General features: G+C 58.8%; 1 protein-coding gene across 1 annotated transcript; it reads left to right on the forward strand.

Moving 5' to 3' along the window:
- Positions 1–2,619: 2,619 nt before the first annotated feature.
- INSIG1 (insulin induced gene 1) lies at positions 2,620–12,127 on the forward strand. Its single transcript, XM_036425831.2, has 6 exons — positions 2,620–2,775; positions 3,184–3,603; positions 6,207–6,331; positions 7,327–7,493; positions 7,702–7,801; positions 10,414–12,127. The coding sequence occupies exons 2-6, from the start codon at positions 3,210–3,212 to the stop codon at positions 10,441–10,443; spliced, it is 816 nt and encodes a 271-aa protein (XP_036281724.1). The 5' UTR covers positions 2,620–2,775; positions 3,184–3,209; the 3' UTR covers positions 10,444–12,127.
- The last annotated feature ends 6,127 nt before the right edge of the window (positions 12,128–18,254 follow it).

Below are 18,254 nucleotides of genomic sequence, written 5' to 3' on the forward strand. Positions count from 1 at the left end.
CCTGGTCAGCCAACCCCCCATCAGGCCCTCACCGCCCCCAATTGGGGGTGGGGCCAACAGGCCAACTGCCTGTGGCCCTTCTCCCCAACCCCACTGGCCTGGGCCTGATGGCCCCCATTGGGGCAGGCCAGCTGGACCCCACCTATGCATGAATTCATGCACTGGGCCTCCAGTCTACCTAATAAAAGAGTAACATGCTAATTGACAATACCTTTGCGACACCCACCAGCCAATCAGGAGTGATTATGCAAATTAACCCAATAAAGATAGTGGTATGGGAAGGTGGAAAGGCAGCTCCCGGCCAGAGCAAAAGTGGTGCCTGCAGCAAGGGGAAGGAAGGCCCATTCTTGCACGAATCTTTGTGCACAGGGCCTCTAACAGGGGTCCTCAAACTTTTTAAAGTGGGGGCCAGATCACGGTCCCTCAGAGAGCTGGAGGGCCGGACTATATGAACTACTAATTCCTACTGTAACACCTCGGCTGCGCTCACTGCCCAAAAAACCTGGCGGGCCGGATCAGACTCCTCTGCGGGCCGCATGTGGCCCGCGGGCCGTAGTTTGAAGACGCCTGCTCTAGTAGATGATGATAGATAGATAGATAGATAGATAGATAGATAGATAGATAACCACTCCATATATCTTCATGAACTTATGCGAGCTGAATGGGCATAGTGACCAAGATCTAGATTACAATGTTGCTTAAAGTCAAAACTGCTCTGAACCTTTGGGAACAGAGGATATAATGGTAACAGTGTTAGAGAGAAACAGAGAAAGTGAGGCCTGATTCTGCTCCAGCCCAGGGACAGGTGAAGGTAGCAGCCCTCCCCATTCCAGCCCCTCCCACTGTCTGGGTTGAGCTCAAGAAATAAAAACAAGTCACATAATTAGAAACACTGCTTTGCTTGAACAAAAGTGTTCAATAACAATTTTCATTATCTACAATGATGACTTTTTTAATACTAGTGCTCTCATAGAAGCAGAAAAGACTACCGTTTCCCCGAAAATAAGACAGTGTTATATATTAACTTTTTCTCCCAAAGTTGCGCTAGGTCTTATTTTCAGGGGATGTCTTATCTTTCCATGCGCTGGGTCTTATTTTTGGAGGATACCTTATTTTCGGGGAAACACGGTAGGTTAGGTTCATGCCAGGCTGGCATCATGAACTGGGTAAATACACCCGCAGCACAACCAGGCAGGAAAACCAGGCCCTGGCTGGAGTTCTCAGTGGTTAGAGTCTCAGACCTCGAACCACAGGGTCAAGGGTTCTATTCCTGGTTAAGGACACATACCTAGGTTGCAGGTTCAATCCTTAGCCTGGGTCGGGTTGTGTGGGAGGCAACCAATGGAGACCCATTGATGTTTCTCTCCTCCCCCTCCCATCCCTCTAAAAATCAATGGGAAAAATTACCAAGCCAATGAATGGCAAATGTCTTTACATGGTGCTTCTCAAATTTCCTACAATTCCCTTCACTTCTTACAGTTAAGAGTGTGGGCACAGCCACTGTCAGCTTTCCTTTTCCTTGAAATCTCCTGTTTCATCATTCCCAATTCACATGAACCTCACCCCCAAAATACATGAGCTCTGGGAAAAACGGGTACATCGAAGGACGTTTCCGGCTCTATTTTTAACCCTTAGCCTGGATTCTTCAGGTGCGCGGCTGGAGGGTGTCTTGGCTGGGACATCCGGTATTTAGAGCACAAACTCCCCCCACCCCCACCTCCTCTCTCTCTCATCTGGGGACAGAAGACCACAAACTCTTTATTGCAATAAAACGTCTTAAATAACCTGATCTTGCTCAACCAGACATGGGTGTTCAATTGGCCCGGGACTGCCTTCCTATTGCACAGCGAGGCTCACGTGGCAACCAGGACTCAATACCAGGCGCACCCACAAGGTCAAAGGGATTTTCTCTTCTCCAAAGGGGTACTGACAGTCTGCATTCCGAACGTGAGGAAAGACCAGTGGAAACCGGGAGCAATTACTGCATGAATGAAGTTTCTCCTTTAGGTTTTCATGAAGGACTTCCCTTCCCCAAAGGCTTCTGAACCAATCTGGTCGCGCAACTCACTCCGCCCGGAGCGGGCGTGGGGACCCTCCCTTGGCAGCTCGGGGCGGACGCGGAGTCCCGGTCGGAGCACCCTCAGGTGACCCGGCGGGGCAGGACCGCCTGCAGACGGCCGGGTGGAGGGCAAAGTCAGCAGAAGCTTATGAACCGGCCACGTGTGGGCCAGCGCCAAGGCTCCCTGGGCTGAGCCAGGGGGGCCGGCGGCGGCGCGATTCCTCCGCCCAGGAATCCCGGCAGAGCAGCCTCCGTCCGCGGGCGAGGGACGCGCTGCGTCGGGGTCGGACGAGGGGGCACGCGGCACCCGCGCCCCGCCGCTCCTCGGCGCCCACTCAGCGGCCGTCGGTGCCCCCTGGCCCCGCGCGGCCCCCCAGCCCAGCGCCCGCGCGCGTCGGTCCGCGCTCCGGAGCCGGCGGCCGGCGGTGGCGTGTGCTGACGTCATATGGGCCGCCCGCCCCCGATTGGCCGCGGCCGCCTCACCAGACCGCGAGCGCACCGGCGCGCGGGCGGGGCGGGGCGCGCGGAGGCCACGCCCCCAGGCACGAGCGGGGCGGCGGGCGCCGGATCACGTGACCCGGGCCCCGCCAGCCACCTTATAAACCGCGCGCTGAGCCGCGGGCCCAACTCCGGGCAGTCCGGGCCGGCGCGTCCAGCGCTTCCTCCTTTGGGACCCCCTCCGTTGGCGAGCCCGCGGGCGGGCGCCCCTCGGCCAGGTACGCGGAGCGCGGCGCGGGCCCGGGAGCGGGGCAGCCGGCCTCCGTCGGGTCTGCGGCTTCGATGCGGACCCCGGTGGGATCTGCTGCACTCCCGACGCCTGTGGGCCCGGCCCCGGCCCCCTCCGCCCGCCGGGACCCCGGTACCTCGTCCTGGGCGGCCTGCGCACTCACGGGGTCTGGGAAACTTTGGGGTACAGGGGCGCGTGCGGGCGGGAACGAGTCGGCGCCGCAGCCCGTGCCCCCCGCCCGTTGCCCCCGGTGCGCCCGTCCCCGCGGCTCCCGGGCAGGCAGGGTTCCCCAGATGGGCTGGCGATGAAGGAGAGCACAGCCCCCCGGGTGGGTCTCCCGTTCCTTGGAAATGAACTTGGCCGTGACCCCGCCTTCCCGGCCCCCTTTTCCTTCCAGGAAAGCCCGTCCCACTCCGGTGGCTGATGCCCAGACTGGACGACCACTTCTGGAGCTGCTCGTGTGCTCAGGGCGCCAGGCACCGAGGCCGCCCGGCAGCCCGCGCCGGAGGGCTGGCGGCCAAGGTCGGGGAGATGATCACCTCCTCGGTGGCCGGGCCCTCGCTGCGGGCCGCCCGCAGCGCCCCCGACCCCGACCCAGCTCCCGCGCCTCTGGGCCCTGGCGAAGGGGGCTACGCCACCAGCTGGCACCACCACCTGCTGCAGAGGAGCCTGGTGCTCTTCTCCGTCGGGGTGGTCCTCGCCCTCGTGCTCAACCTGCTGCAAGTGCAGAGGAACGTCACCCTGTTCCCCGAGGAGGTGATCGCCACCATCTTCTCCTCCGCCTGGTGGGTCCCTCCCTGTTGTGGGACGGCGGCTGGTGAGTAGAACTTGTTTTAAAGATGTCTGTCTGTTCAGTGCTTTTCGGGCTCTCAGAAGCATTTATTTGAAAATGGAGCCATCCAGAGGGAAAGCATGCCTGCCCCGGGTTGCTGTTTTTAGGGAGAGGAGGGGACATGGAATCCCCGAGGCCGCCTCCAGGTGAGAGGAAGCTGATGGAGATGAGGGGGGAGATAAGCGCTGGGCCAGACCTTTCCCTCACTTTGGGGCTCCCGGTTGGGACCGTATTCCGGAGCCAGGCTGTCACCCAGCCAGCTGCCCCGATTGGTCGCCCGCAGAACTGGTGAGCAGAGGCACCTGGCCGCTATTGGCTGTGGCTGCAAACATGCTACACGCCGGGTAACTGAAAACAAACTGTCACGTGGGCAGAGGCGTTGCCAGGGAACCGCCTCCCTACTTCCTTCTGCGGGCCAGGCCCTGCCCCAGCCTGGGGGAAGAGTGACCCCGCTGGGGTGTGGGGCCTGTGCACCCAGGTGGGCACCTGTGCCCAGTACTTAACACAGGCTCATCTAAACGGTGGGCAGGCAGGCTGTCTCTGCGGTAGAGTTTTTGGTTATTTAGCTGGTTGGCTAAGGATGCTGAATGGTTCCCTGCCCAGATGCCGTGGTACTTCTCAGGCACACAGCATTTGGGAATAAAATTCTGTCAGCCACTTCCTGCAGCCTCAGCTCTGCCCTGCGGAAACACAGGGGGCTGGTCCTTCCTGAGGACCCCAAGGTCTGTCGGGCAGACAGGGCAAACGCGCTGCACAGCCAGGGGAGGGGCGCCCGCTGTGCCTGGTGGCTACCCCTGTGCTTCCCCTGCTCAGTTATAGCTCCATATGACAGTGTGGACACTGAGTCACAGCTTCCACTCCGTGCCCAGGGACACAGCCAGCCTCCCTGGAGTCTGGGCAACAGACTCATGTTAGCAGGGAGGCAGGAGGCTCAGAGTGTCGGTATGCTTCAGCCAGGACACCTGGGGGTAGAGACACTGGTTTTGGAGCAGGGGAACTATTTTATTTTACTTTTTTTTCCTAGAGGGACAATGTTTTCATCTTTGGTCCTGCTTCATTTTTTGAAACCCTTTAAAATTACTCTGTGCTGGCTTAAGTACTAGCTTTAGATGTGAATTCTATTTTCCATACACATTTGGTGCAATAGTTTCTTTGGATCAAAAACTTGATCGTAGCCTGGCTTGTGTGGCTCAGTGGTCGAGCGTCCACCTATGAACCACAAGGTCACAGTTCGTTTCCTGTCAGGTCAGGGCACATGCCTGGGTTTCAGGCTCAGCCCCTAGTGCGGGGTGTACAGAGGCAGCCAATCAGTGATTCTCTTTCATCATTGATGTTTCTATCCTTATTTCCCTCTCCCAAGCTCTGAAATCAGAAAAAAAAAATTTTTTTAACTTAATCTTAAAAATTAAAGGTCTTGCCTTCTTTGTAATGGAAGCTTCAGGAAATTCTAGGAATGCTGCAGACTGAAAGGTCCCAGGTTTGATTCCTGACAAGGGCATGTACCTTGGTTGTGGGCACATCCTTAGCAGGAGGCAGCTTATCGATGTTTCTCATTGATGTTTCTCTCTATCCTTCCCTTCCTCTCTGTAAAAAATCAATAAAATATAAATATTTTTTAAAAGGTAAAGTTAAATTATAGTGCAGTAAGTTACAGAGTTTGGAGTTCTGTTTTTCGAAGCTCCAAAATTAGAGCTTGAAATGTAACATGAAATTGAAACTGAAAGTCTTTCACTTTCGAGTTTAGCCAGAACTGTGTTTCCTGGTCTTTGTTCAAGAACCCAGAGCAGTCACCTCTCCTGGAACACAGCGGGGCTCTGCCTGGCCCTCCAGCCGGAGCCAGCCCACACGCCCTGGGGTGCATCCGCACCAGTCACCACGTGCCTCACGCCTTCCGCTGGCTTCTCTCCCGGAACCCCATGCCTCCTGGCTTCATTCTACTCGCTCATGCTTTCAAATTCTGGGCCTGAAAACTTTCTAGCTGCTCAGATCCCAGGGAGTGGGCTCCTCCTCTGGCTTCCTGTTGCATAACCTCATTTACACAGGAGGAAGCAAGCAGGAGCCGCCGCCATGCCTGGCGCTGGGCTCCCACCGTGAGGCCCAGCTCCAGGGACAGCTGGTGCTCTCCGTCTCCTGTGGTCAGATCTCACCCCTCACCACTAGCCCAGGCCAGCCTGTGGGCACAGGGCCTCTGACCCTAACGTCAGAGTGAGACCAGCATCAGCGCTGGCCCTGGAGGGGCGTCATACTACGGCATGACGGGGCTGGGAGGGCTCCCGGAGGCCCCTTCTCGTAGATGGGAGTCAGGTGGGCGAAGCAGAGCAGGCACAGAGCTCAGGCGTGTGGCTGAGCCCCTGCTTCGCTCACGTCGGCTTCAGTAAATCAAAGACTGGCTTTGCTTTAAACTGATTTTTTGTTAGTACTGAAGGAGAACAAAAATATAAAATGAGTCTGAATTTCATTACATTGCCGCGGGTCAGTCTCCAGGTGGGTGTTGTCTGAATGCCACCTAGAAAGCCTGTCATTTGAGGCTGTTATTGGTCATGTGATGTTACTGATGTCATTCTGACTGTTCTCTTCTTGTCTGGCAGCGGTTGTCGGCTTGCTGTACCCCTGCATCGACAGTCACCTCGGGGAGCCCCACAAGTTTAAGCGGGAATGGGCCAGCGTGATGCGCTGCGTGGCGGTGTTCGTAGGCATCAACCATGCCAGCGCTGTATCCTTCCATGAGCTACCGGGTTTAGAGCATGCTCTGTAGCTGTGTGTGGAAGCGTGGTGTTACTGTGGGTGAGTGTGTGCTGTCAGAGTCTGTGGGTGAAGTTTTTCACGTTTTATTTAGAGTCTGTGGCTTAGCTCACACTCACCAGGTGTTAGCGTGGCCCTGAGTCCTCCGGCGTATTTCCCAGGTTATTTCCAGAGACGGCGCAGACCCTGCCCAAGGCAGTATCTTCCTTCCTGGGAATCTGTTCTTCCGTCTTTGCATTGTGGTGTCCTGGCTCCTGTGGCCCGTTGACCACTGGTGACAGGGTCACTGTTGCTGGGCTTCTCCCAGAAGGCCGAGGCGAGGCCCGGCCAGGACCATGGCAGTGCCCGGCAGTCCGCAGGTCCCCGGTGGAGTGCACAACATGGGACATTTTAGGAGGAAGGTCCATAGTCCCAGGGCTCAGAAGAGTCTGTTGGCTCCTGGAGAGTCTGTTTTCAATCTTAGAGACAGATTTCTCAGAGCTGCCAGTTCCTCACTCTGCTCCCCCAGGTGACGTGAGCTGCCACTGAAAGGTGCTAGTTCTAAGATATCTTAGTCTGCCCCGGCCGGCAAGCAGAGCTGTGGGGAGTCAGCTGTGCGCTCCGCCGGGAGTGCGTGATGATGAACGCCGTCTGAGGGCCTCACGCAGACGGCGAGGAGAACGCTCACACTTCAGTTACTGATGAGACAGAAAGGACAGGACTGAGATGACTTACTACCAGAACAGGCTGTGTTGTGGCTGAAATGCAGCAGAATTTTACATACACTTCCGGAAGCTTGCCGGAAGATGAGTTTGTGCCCCGTGACCTTGCTCGGGACCCTTGTCTCCAACCCCCTCTCTGCAGCTCATGGGGCAGCTGTTGTGGGTGGAGAATGATGTGCACAAGAAGACAGACACGTGGGCTCTGGGGTTTTCTGGGTTTTGATCTTATTAAACCACTAACTTTTCCTTAACTTTCCACCATCAGAAGTTGGATTTTGCCAATAATGTTCAGCTCTCCCTGACTTTAGCGGCCCTGTCCTTGGGCCTTTGGTGGACATTTGACCGTTCGAGAAGCGGCCTTGGGCTCGGGATCACCATCGCCTTCCTCGCCACGCTCATCACCCAGCTGCTGGTGTACAACGGCGTCTACCAGTAAGCACGCGTGGCAGCCGCCACTGGGCCGAGGCTTCCCGTTTGTTTCTGCGGAGCCACCGGCACGTTCCGGAAGTGCTGCTGGCTGCCCCGCCCGCAGCGCCCTGTACAGTAAACCACCCAGGGGCGGGACGGGCGGTCCGATGTGAACACCCGTCTGGGCAGGACTCCCGCAGCCGCCGGCTCAGCCTTTCTCCTTTGCCCGCAGGTACACCTCCCCAGACTTCCTCTACATCCGCTCCTGGCTTCCCTGCATCTTCTTCTCCGGGGGCGTGACGGTTGGGAACATAGGACGACAGCTGGCCATGGTACGTGCATTGTCATTGGCACCTGCCCTGTGGGTCGGCTCCGGAGGACCGCTTTATGGGACATTTCCTGGGTGTTGACAAATGTCTTCCTGAGACTCAGCAGCAACAGTTATTGAGAAAAGCATATTTTTTTTTTTAAACCCAGCTAGTTCTTTGCTCAGTCACAAGGGTGCCCATACCCGGGAGCACGGCGCAGGCCTGGGGTCGCAGGGCCCCTGACCTCCTGCAGCCCAGTGCCTGCGGCCAGGCGCAGAGAGCACGCCGAGGCCAGCAGAGGGTGGTTTGCCGGGAGCGTCCTCCCTCCCGAGGGTGCGGATGACATGGGGACAGGGCAGCAGGGCAGGCGGAGCCGGAGGCCGAGGCTGCCCACCTGCAGGTGCCAGGTTGGGCTGGCCCACCGTCACGGGAGGTGGCCCGCCTGGCACAGCCTGTCCTTCCTGTAAGAGGAAGAAGCCAGTCCCCTTGGCACCACTGTGTGAGAGCCAGCAGGAAGCGCAGTCAGGGTCACAGTGCAGTGCCCGGTGGTTAGAATCAGTGTCTGAACACTTGTTGCAAAGACGCTTCAGTGTGGACATTAAGCTGGAGTCTCAGTCGGCCCATTGCTCTCAGGCAGACAAGAGGCTGTCTCTCCGCCCTTGTGGTCTTCTCAAACATGACCTCTCGGTGCTGGCTGGCCTGCCTTTGGTTTCCCTCCCCCCCCAAAGGCCTGTGAGTCCTCCTCGTGGGAAAGCACAGCCCAGCTCGCTTTCCCATTCTGGCCTTGGGGCCCAAGTCCCCTCCCCAGGAAGCCCGCCCCCGCCAGCCGGAAGGAAGGGCGTGTTTCCTGGGCCACGGAGAGCCTTTCTGGAATGTGTGCTCCTGCTGCAGCAGGAAGACGCATGCGTGGAGCCAGGCTGGCTTGCACAAGACTCCACTTGGAACGTGGGGAAGCACTTTTACTCCAGATTATGTCAGGGCTGAGAATGCAAACCACACTGACAACAAGGGTTGTTAGAAGGGGAGACTCCCAGCAGCAGTGGAGGGCTTTCCCCGAACCACAGCGGGAGGTGCCGCCTGCTCCCCCTGCCAGATCGGGCCCCCCGCTGCCCAAAGCCGAGCCGGCGCCGGTCCTGCAGGTGCGGTGTCGCCCGGGACGGCCAACCCTAGGCCGCACCCATTCTCTTACGGGCACTCACGGCGGCAGGAGGCCTCGGCTGTGCCACGAAGTGGCCTCTTCAGAAGCCTACGCCTCTAGTTTCTTTCTTTGGAGAAATGAAACAAATTAGCAGCTTTCGTACATCATTGTGTTTGTGAAAATAGGGTCATCTGGTCGGTGTTTTAGAAACGGGCGTGTCACCGGCTGTGCACTCCCACGTGACACGAGGAACCGGCCTGGCTTGGCGGTGTCTGCCGCGTTCACAGCTGCCGGGTGTGAGCTGTGACCGTGGCGAAGGCGCGGTCTGCGGGTGGAGACCCCAGGTGGGCACCATGCTTAGCATGGCGACCGGGTCTGGCCGAGTCCATGTCACCATGGGCTCCTGCTGGTCCGTCGTCATGGCGATTCTTATCAGTGGCTGCTGCACCCTGTTCCTGGTTCCCTCCTGTCCTCACCCAGGTGCCCCCCTTCCCAGCCGCCACCTCGGTCTTCACTAACGCTGTGGACAGGCTCTGCCCCTTGAGGGGCGCGATGTGTGAGTGGCCTGCCCACCGGCTGGTGGGTACTCAGGGGCCAGGTCCCAGCAGCTCACTGGGCTGCAGGAGGCTGTTCGTGGACCCGCTTCCCTGCGGTGCGAGCGCTGGCTGCCACGCGGTGCGGGCTCCGCCTGGCTGGTGCTGCCAGCGGCTTCTGGTGGCACTGTCACCAGCCTGTGTGTTTACAGCCCGTCCTGAGGCTCTCGGAGGGTTTGAAGCTGTTGCTGTTAGCAGCTTAAAGCTCTTTTACAAAGAAGCCAGGCTTCCGGCTGCCACGGCCACGGGCCTGTGCCTCCCTCAGGGACCGCTGGCGCCTCCTGGCTGCTTCGCCGTTGGCTGGCAGTCCCCGCGCAGCGGGCACCGGGAGGAGCTGCCCCCCCTCCTAAGGCGGAGAGACAGCCACTGGCCCGATGGGTGCAGAGAGGGCGGCGCTGGGCTTGTGGCGAGTGTGCCCTGCGCCTCTGATGGAGGCCACGCCGGTCACTCTCCTGTCAGGGTCCTGGGCTGGCGGCACGGTGGCAGCCCTCTCGCCACCGAACACGCTGCGCTCGGCGGCACCATGTGTGGGCACCGTGTGGGCTGGGCCGACTCCGGCGGCGGTGCGTGCTCTCTCTCTGGTTCCCAATCTGGCGCATCCCGCAGACGCGCTCCGAGCCCCGCCCCTCCGAGTGAGCCTTTGTGAGCCCGGCTCCGAGTCCTGTGGCTCCTCCTCCTTCTGTCCCTCATGCTCCCAGGTGGCCATTCCCCAAGGTCTGTGCCCCGACGCCCCTTGGGGGACGACACGGACCCGGCACCTCACACGTCTGTCACGGGAGGTCTGGGCCGAGGCTTCCCGTCCATGTCATACCCCGGCCGGGGCCTCCCCTCTGCCTTCCAGGCCCGCCGATGGCCAGCAGCTCTGTGCCCGGCTCATGTCACTCACTCTGTCTCTGTTCTCATAGGGCGTCCCCGAGAAGCCACACAGCGACTGAGTCTCCCGCCACCGCCTCGGGGGACAGCGGGCGTGGCACTGACACCCAGGCATGGACGTGGACGGGACAGCGACAGTCTTCCCTCGGATCGGGACCACGGAGACGGGGACTCACCCGGGACTCCTGGAAACCGCTCGCCCGTGCAGATGAGCAGGTGCCCAGGGGACAGCTCGCCTGGAGATGCCACCTCAGCTCCCTCGCACCTGCCCTGCCCTGCCCTGCAGACCCAGGACCCGGCGGGGGCAGGGGCCACGGGCGCCATTTCCGGGCGTCCCATGCTGTTTCTCTCATAAAAAGCAAGTTGCCATATTACAAAGCCTTGAACTAAAGCCCAAGTCCCAGCTCTTGGTTTGGGGTCCTGCCACAGTGGAGAGCTTGCAGGTGCTTAACGAAGGCAAGTGTGTTAACATAGGAATGATATTTATCCCAAGATTTTACAAATAGGGCTGTGTGCAAAGCGCTGCAGCAGGGCACCTGGTGGCCAGGACAGGCCCATCGCTCGTGGCGCAGTGGGGTCGCGGTGCCCTCGGAGACCGTCGCACTGAGTGGGGGCAGCTCTGCAGGGGACGCGTGGACGAAGTCGGGTCTGCCCCAGGTTTCCGCCTCCATGAGCCGGACTGCTGTGTCCTCGATGCTCCAGCGTCGAGAGGACTTCCCTCGGCCCTATAGGATCTGCAATCTGTGATTGCCTTGTGAACTACGCGCCCTCCCTGCTCCAACACTGTTTCTTTCTGTGCTGAGGTGCGAGCACAGTGCATCCACCTGGTGGCCAGGCCACGGGGCCGTGCGAGCACAGTGCATCCACCCGGTGGCCAGGCCACGGGGCCCGGTTTGCAAGCATCAGGTCCTTCACTTCAAGTGCAATGTGTACGAAAACCAATCTGAGCCTTGTATTCTCTGCATATTTATTTTTTTTAATGAGTGAGATGTTAGAGGTCTCCATTTCAGCCCTGCATGGAGGCAGGTCAGCAATAATTCCTCCCGGGAAGTCGCTGTTGCCATGCCTGCTTGAGCCCGCTCCTTTCAGCTCTCCAGTTCTGTGGGTTTCAGTAACTCACTTACAATGTATCCTCTTTGTGTTTTGAAATGTACATGTGTTTGGTTTAGATTCTGGGAAAGCAGCTGGTTAAAGGCTCCTGGGGCGGAAGCCAGCGGCAGCGCTGGGCCCTGGCTGCCGGGACCCGGCTGTCTGGATAAGAGCTCTCACAGTGATGCTGAGTTCCTGTGGCTGGTTTGTTTGGGGAGAATGTTGTTGAGAAAATGGGATTGTCCTGAAGTTTGCAATGAGCCCCTGTACATTCTCTGAAGATGAATGATGAGAATATGCAAAGATTTTTTAACAGAGACGCCAGCATTTTGTGAAAACCGGAAGTCATTATCTGAAAGCAGTCATCGAATCTAAATATATTTGATGAGGGCAAACAACTAGTGTTTTTTCCTCTGCAGCTGGAAGTAAATCTGTATCCCTTAGAAATAATGTGGCCAAAAAATGTGAATCTGGTAACTCCCTTTGCCAATACTTTACAGCAAGTACATGAACCAAAGTGACCCAAGTTGGTAGTCACGTGTGTGACCAGCGTGCACGACGCCAGAAGGAGCAGCCGGGAGGTTCTCGTCATACTCATTGTCAGCATTGTGTTCTTTTTGCATTTGTTTTTTATGTCTATTAAAGGTTCAAAACCAACCATGTATTGATGGGTTTTTCTTCAAAAGGGGAGGTGGTGTTACAATTTGGAATGGACTGAGCTCAGGGAACCAGGACTCAACTGGGAATCCGCCCTCAGGCCCAAGACCTGCCCTTTGGGTAGGAGTGGCGGGGGGGGCTCCAGAGGGGGCCCGGCCGGAGGGGCCTGGGGGCCACTGCTCTTGACACTGATTTTCCAAAAAGCAGCCCTGGGGCCCTCAGAGCCAAGAAGACGCTGAGGACTCCCCAGCCATCACTCGGCATTTAACGCGGCTTTTGTCATGTGCGTTAGGTGGTGAGGTCGCCTTGCGTTCCAGTGAGAGCAAGAAAACCTGTTCACACCGGGCCTCATACATTTCCTAACACAGTGCCTCCGTCTCACACAGCTTCTCCCACTGCACCTGGTGGCGGGGACCGAAGGTCCGGGCCGACCCGCCAGGTGTGTGTGCATCTAAGCTAGCGGTGCCCGCTCTGAGGGTCCGAGTCCACGTTTTAGAGTGGGAGGGAATGTGTCCTGGGATTGATTTATTTATTTATTTATTTATTTATTTATTTATTTATTTTGTCTTTGAGCAAGTAATGGGGCAATCCCATTCCAACACAGGGAAGGCAGGCCCCGCACAGCGTCCCGGCCTCCTCCCATGTGCAGGCCAAGAAGTGGGGTCTCAGGACGGGCACATGGGGGTTCACCTGGCCGTTCCCAAGTCACCTGCGGTCTTACCTGGGGAGCACTCCTGGCAGATTCAAGTCCAGAGTCAGTTATAATTCAGCCACATGGTGCCCTGCGTCCCCTCCTTAGTTACAGACATTCCCTTTATCTCGGGGGAAGAGGGGAAGTCACCAGGTCTCGTCTCCGCCACGTGGTCTGCGACCCGCCGTGCAGAGGCAGAAAGAGTGTAGGGTCGCGGAGCAGATCCCACTGGCGCCCCGGGAGGCCTGCTCCGAGGGAAGCAGCCACATGGCCATGGAGGCTGCCGGGCTGAGCAGCAGCCCTGAGCTGGGCGCAGTCACTCAGAGTCACTGGGGAGAGGGTGAGGGGCCTCCGGCTCTGGTGGCAGAGCAGCCTCCATGCCCGCCTCATTGGCGTTATTGGAATTTTGTCTTTAGGTGCCGTCAGCAGGTGAAGAGATCTCGGAGGACACGTGTGCACACTGTCCTCTGGGCCACAGGATTCCAGTGAACACCTGGGTCCGCCGTGCTCAGGCTGCCTGGAAAGGCCAGGGATCATCGGGGCGCCCCTTGGTCTCCCCAAGTTGGAATTCCGATAAACAGGGCGGCGGCCTTCCACACCCCCCCCTTTCCTCAGTGTCCTCCCCACGACTTCCCAGCCACGTCTGGCGTGCCGCCATGCAGAGGCCTGGTTCTGAACCCCTCGGTGCTTCCCACACCAAACCAGGGCTTGCCCTGGGCGGCCCAGTTGCCCCGCACAGTGAGCTGGTCAGCACAGGGGGACCTTCCCGGCTGGAGGTGGGGGTACCACACCCTCCTGGCCTGGCTCCCTGGTGCCGCCTCCACTGGCTGCTGCGGGCTGAGCCACAGGGAGTGCGACTCAGCAGCGCCTCACACCAGCCCGACCTGCTCGCCAGACCTTCCCAGGAGCACGCTTCTGGACGAGGAGTCATCTTCTCCGGGCAGAATGCTACGTTCTCGGCAAGACCCTCCCGACGGCTCCCGACACCTGAGTCACCTTCCCCATCTCAGCCAGCCCAGCCGCAGAGGCCCTGCTGGCCCGAAGAGCGGGAGATCAGGCCCGGCACAGGCTCCACAGGGCCAAGAGGAGGAGACACTCGACAAGGTCCCCCAAGTTGGCGCCTGGCCTTGCCAGCCCGGGGCAGGTGTCTAACCACGGCCGGCCAGCTCGGGGCTCCCCTCCTGCCCTGCCCGTCACTCCCCAAACCCGCAGCCCACGGGGCACCTCTGAGCAATGGCCAGCACGTCCATGAAGTGGCTGAAAGATCAGTTCAAAATTTCACGTGTCCAACAGACGCAACTCAGGGTGAGGAAAGAGCGCTGTCCTTTAGAAATCGGGCACAGAAAGCCCGTCTGGTCTCACACCAGCAGAGCCACTGCGTCTCCGGAGCGGCTGTGCACAGGCAGCGTGCAAGGGGCCTGGCACACCTCGGAGAGTGTCCATAGACCGGGTGCCAGGAAGACTCCAGTGCCGGGCAAGTCATTCCTGCCCCGACAGCAGCTGCCCCAGACACACACAGTGGGCCCTTCCTGCCTCCAGCACCAGAGTGCTTCCCAGGCACTTGTCTGTTGTTTCCCGTGAGCTTTGCTTTTCCAGGAGTTGTGGCTCCGACAGGTTCCCCTGCTGCCCTGCCTGGCCTCTGGGTGTCCCAGCTCGGCCCGCACTCCTTTCTGGTCTTGCTCAGGGACTGGAATCTAGCCCAGACCGTCCACTGCAGCCTGTCCCGAGGCAGGCATTCTCGCCATATCACGGATAGTTGACTAGGACAGTCAGGACTTGCTGTGGAGTTGATGGCTCTGGGTTCCTGCTGATTGGGAAATCCTCTCATGGGGACCCACTCCACTTCCCAGGCAGGAGAGGCGTCGTGGGACTGGACTCTGGCCCCTAACCACACGGAAACTAAATCCCACGGAGGCCACTTGGTCAACAAGAAGTCTGCTAGTGTTTGCATGATCGCAGTCGGCTCAGGTTCAAACCCGCGCACACCAGGTAGAATTCCAATGCTGCTGAGGTCTCTCAATCTATTAATCGCAGCTGACCCTGAGGGCAGCACTCAGAAACAAACGGCACAGCGGGGGCCTCAGGCAGAGGTGCCCTCACAGGTATGGCAGCCAAATCTGGACCCAGGCCCCACAGCGTCCTTCCCTGAGGCCCAAAGACCTTCCAGGGAAATGAGTGGCCAAGCCTTCCTCCTGCCTTTGAAGAGCCTCAGCCGACCACCCGGCCCCACGGCCCTCAGGAATTGCCCCTGGTTGGGTTTCCTGAGACAGGAAGTGGCTGTATTTTAGAAGGGAGCTCCGATCCAGGAATCTCTCTCCATCCCTCCCGCCCCTGCACTCCTCAATAGAGGGCACAGACACCTCCCATTTCCACAACGTGCTTAGTGCTCTTCACCGACGTGCCCGCGCCCCCTGGTGGCCATGGCTGCACCTGCGTCCTCCCCCGGCCGCTTCCTCCTTTGAGATAAATGGGAGCCTATAGATACTTTGGTAAAGGCCGCTCTTGGGAGTTGGCACGCTATTGGCACGCTAAAAAAGCTGCTGCTGGTGCTGCGGCTCTGTCCCTGGTCCCCGCTGAGGAGGCCCCGCCCCCGCTGCTCCTGTGGACCAGCCGCTGTGTGAGGTCCGCACACACTCCGCGGCCGTGGGCCTGTGTCACTCCCCGGCTGGTCTTGGTGAGTTCTACCTTTTCCAGTCTTACCTCACTCAGCCAGGTTCAAGGAGTAACAAAACAGGTGCATGTCCTGTGAAACTTCCCACAGCGCCCCCTGGAGCATGACGTCAGTGCTGCTTTCTTTCTTTTTAAAATCCTCACCCGAGGATATTTTTTTATCCTTTTTTTTTTTTGAGAGAGAGAGAGAGGAAGAGAGAGGGGAAGACAGAGAGAACGACTGATGTTCGAGAAACACATCGATTGGTTGTCTCCTGCTGCCCTGACCAGGGCCCTGGCTGGAAAGGAGCCTGAAACCAAGGTACATGCCCTTGACCGGAATCGAACCTGGGACCCTTCAGTCCGCAGGCTGACGCTCTATCCACTGAGCAAACCGGCCAGGGCAGTAAATGGTGCTTTTTTTTTCAGATGTGAGTCAGATTCTGGCTCTAAAAGACATTGCTGCAGAAATGATTCCTCTCCAGGGCAGACGGTCTTGCCCGGAGATGTTTGGAAGGTGCGGGTGCGATCTGAGCACGCGCCTTTGGAAATGACCGGCCGAGCGCCTCCCCCCGCCTGCCCCACACACACCAGGCCCGCGGCTGCACCCCCCTAAGCAGATGTGACGTCATCAGCCCTCACGGAGACACGCTGCACACAGGGCCAGGGCCAGCACCCGCCCTGGAGCTGGAGTGGACCTCAGGGCAGAGCCGTGCCGTGGGCGTGACCGGTGACGGACTGAGCGGAGGTGGCCCCCGGGCGAGCTCTCGGTGCCTGGGACCCCCTCACCCTGGGTCCTGGGCACATCCCTTACGTGAAAGGCAGCCAGGACTTCACTGGGCTGGCACCAAGGGGAGATCAGCGTTGAGGCTGCCTTTGGAAAATGGAGTTAAAGACCCACGTGATGCAAGAAAGATCATGGGGAAGCCGACCCCCTTCACACCATCTCCCACTCCGCTCAGCGGAAGGAGACCGGTCACCCTGCCTGTGGCCACGGCTCCTCAGCCCAGCACCCACCCCGCCGCCAGCCTCAGCTCTGCTGTGTGAACTGTAACCCCTGACCCAATGGTGAGGTTATGCAGCTGAGAAAGAGATCTTCCCCCGGCTGGGCAGCTCATGGGCTAGAGCACCATCCCGTTCAATCCTGGTTGGGAGTGTAGAAGGGAGCGGGGGAGGGGAGGAGGGAAGCAACTGATCAATGTTTCTTACATCGATGTTTCTCTCTTCCTCTCTCTGTGATCAATAAAAACATATCCTCTGGTGAGGATTATGAAAAAGTCCTAATAAAAGACTGTTACTCTAAGACACAAGATGGCCGCCCCCATGTGGTCAAAGATGGCTGCCTCCATGTGGATACAAGATGGCCAGCAGGGGAGGGCAGTTGTGGGCAGTTAGGGTGACCAGGCCAGCAGAGGAGAGGAATTGGGGGAGACCAAGACAGCAGAGGAGGGCACTTGGGAGGGACCAGGCCTGCAGGGGAGGGCAGTTGTGGGCAATCAGGCAAGCAGGAAGGACAGTTAAAGGTGACTGGGCCAGCAGAGGAGAGCAGTTGGAGGAGACCAGGTCAGCAGGGAGGGCAGTTAGGGGGCAAGCAGACTGGCAGGGGAGGGCAGTTAGGGATGATCAGGCTGACAGGGGAGTGTAGAGGGCCGCCTGGGAAGGCACATGGGCAATTTTCCTTAATTATCATCAGCTGAACTCAAGGTGCAGGCAGAGCCACACCTTGTGAGCATGTTTCCCCAAGATGGCAGACATGTTGTCAGCTTGGCCTTCATATCAGCCCAGGTATCGGCAGGGGCGGGACTAGGTATGTAAATCCAGGCATGCTAGGGCCTCCTTAAGAATGCAAATAAGTTGGTGTTACTTCCTGGTATTGGGGATAAAATAAATGTGCTAGCAGGGAGGGGTCGTCTTCTTCCTGCCTCTCCAGCAGACAGGAAGCGGCCCACCCAGATCCCAGCTTAAAATCTATCTGTGTGTCTTCTCTCTATTTCTAATATTTCTCAATCCCTGGCCGCCTCCACTTAAAAAGGGTTCGTTCATCTCTCTCCGTGCGGGACACGGAAAAGGGAGATCCCCGCCATGTCTGGCCCCATCGCAACAGGCCCCCAGGTGCCAAAGAGAAAAAGCCTGCATTTACAGACACGCGTGGCCTCAGCAGCCGCAGGGTGCAGTCAGCAAGGCCTACAGTGCAGCATGCGAAGGAGCAGGGAGGAGCAGGGAGGAGCAGGGAGGAGCAGGGAGGAGCGGAGAGGAGGGGTTGGAGGGGAAGGAATGGGAGGAGTGGGGAGGAGTGGGGAGGAGCGGGGAGGAGCAGGGAGGAGCGAGGTGGAGGGGGAGGAGCAGGGAGGAGTGGGGAGGAGCAGGGTGGAACCGGGAGGAGTGAGGAGGAGCCAGGAGGAGCAGAGAGGAGCGGGGTGGAGCCAGGAGGAGTGGGGAGGAGCAGGGAGGAGTGGGGAGGAGGGGGGAGGAGCAGGGTGGAGGGGGTGGAGGGGGAGGAGCGGGGAGGAGCAGGAAGGAGCAGGGTGGAGGGGTCGAGCGGGGAGGAGGGGGAGGAGGAGAGCAGGCGCCGAGCTCAGGGTGCCGGAGCTGACCAGCACTGCTAACGGCCTTAGTGAGGCCTCGCTGCAGGGAGATGGTCACATGTCACATGCAGACCAGGCTCCAGGCTCTGTCTGACTGCTCATGTCGGCACCCTCTGAGGGTCTGGTTTCCTCCAAATGGACATCCTTTGCCATCTACATGGTGACCACCCTGGACTTCAGGTGCGGGCCCAGCCGGCAGCCG

The sequence above is a fragment of the Pipistrellus kuhlii genome, unplaced genomic scaffold (assembly GCF_014108245.1).
Source record: "Pipistrellus kuhlii isolate mPipKuh1 unplaced genomic scaffold, mPipKuh1.p scaffold_m20_p_86, whole genome shotgun sequence".
Taxonomy (NCBI): Eukaryota; Metazoa; Chordata; class Mammalia; order Chiroptera; family Vespertilionidae; genus Pipistrellus; species Pipistrellus kuhlii.

Bases quoted from the DNA above. Each gene is read 5' to 3' on its own strand.
- INSIG1 (XM_036425831.2), top strand. From the start codon at position 3,210: ATGCCCAGACTGGACGACCACTTCTGGAGCTGCTCGTGTGCTCAGGGC. The intron at 3,604-6,206 runs GTGAGTAGAACT...CTTGTCTGGCAG, and splicing joins CTGTTGTGGGACGGCGGCTG to CGGTTGTCGGCTTGCTGTAC. The intron at 6,332-7,326 runs GTATCCTTCCAT...TTCCACCATCAG, and splicing joins GCATCAACCATGCCAGCGCT to AAGTTGGATTTTGCCAATAA.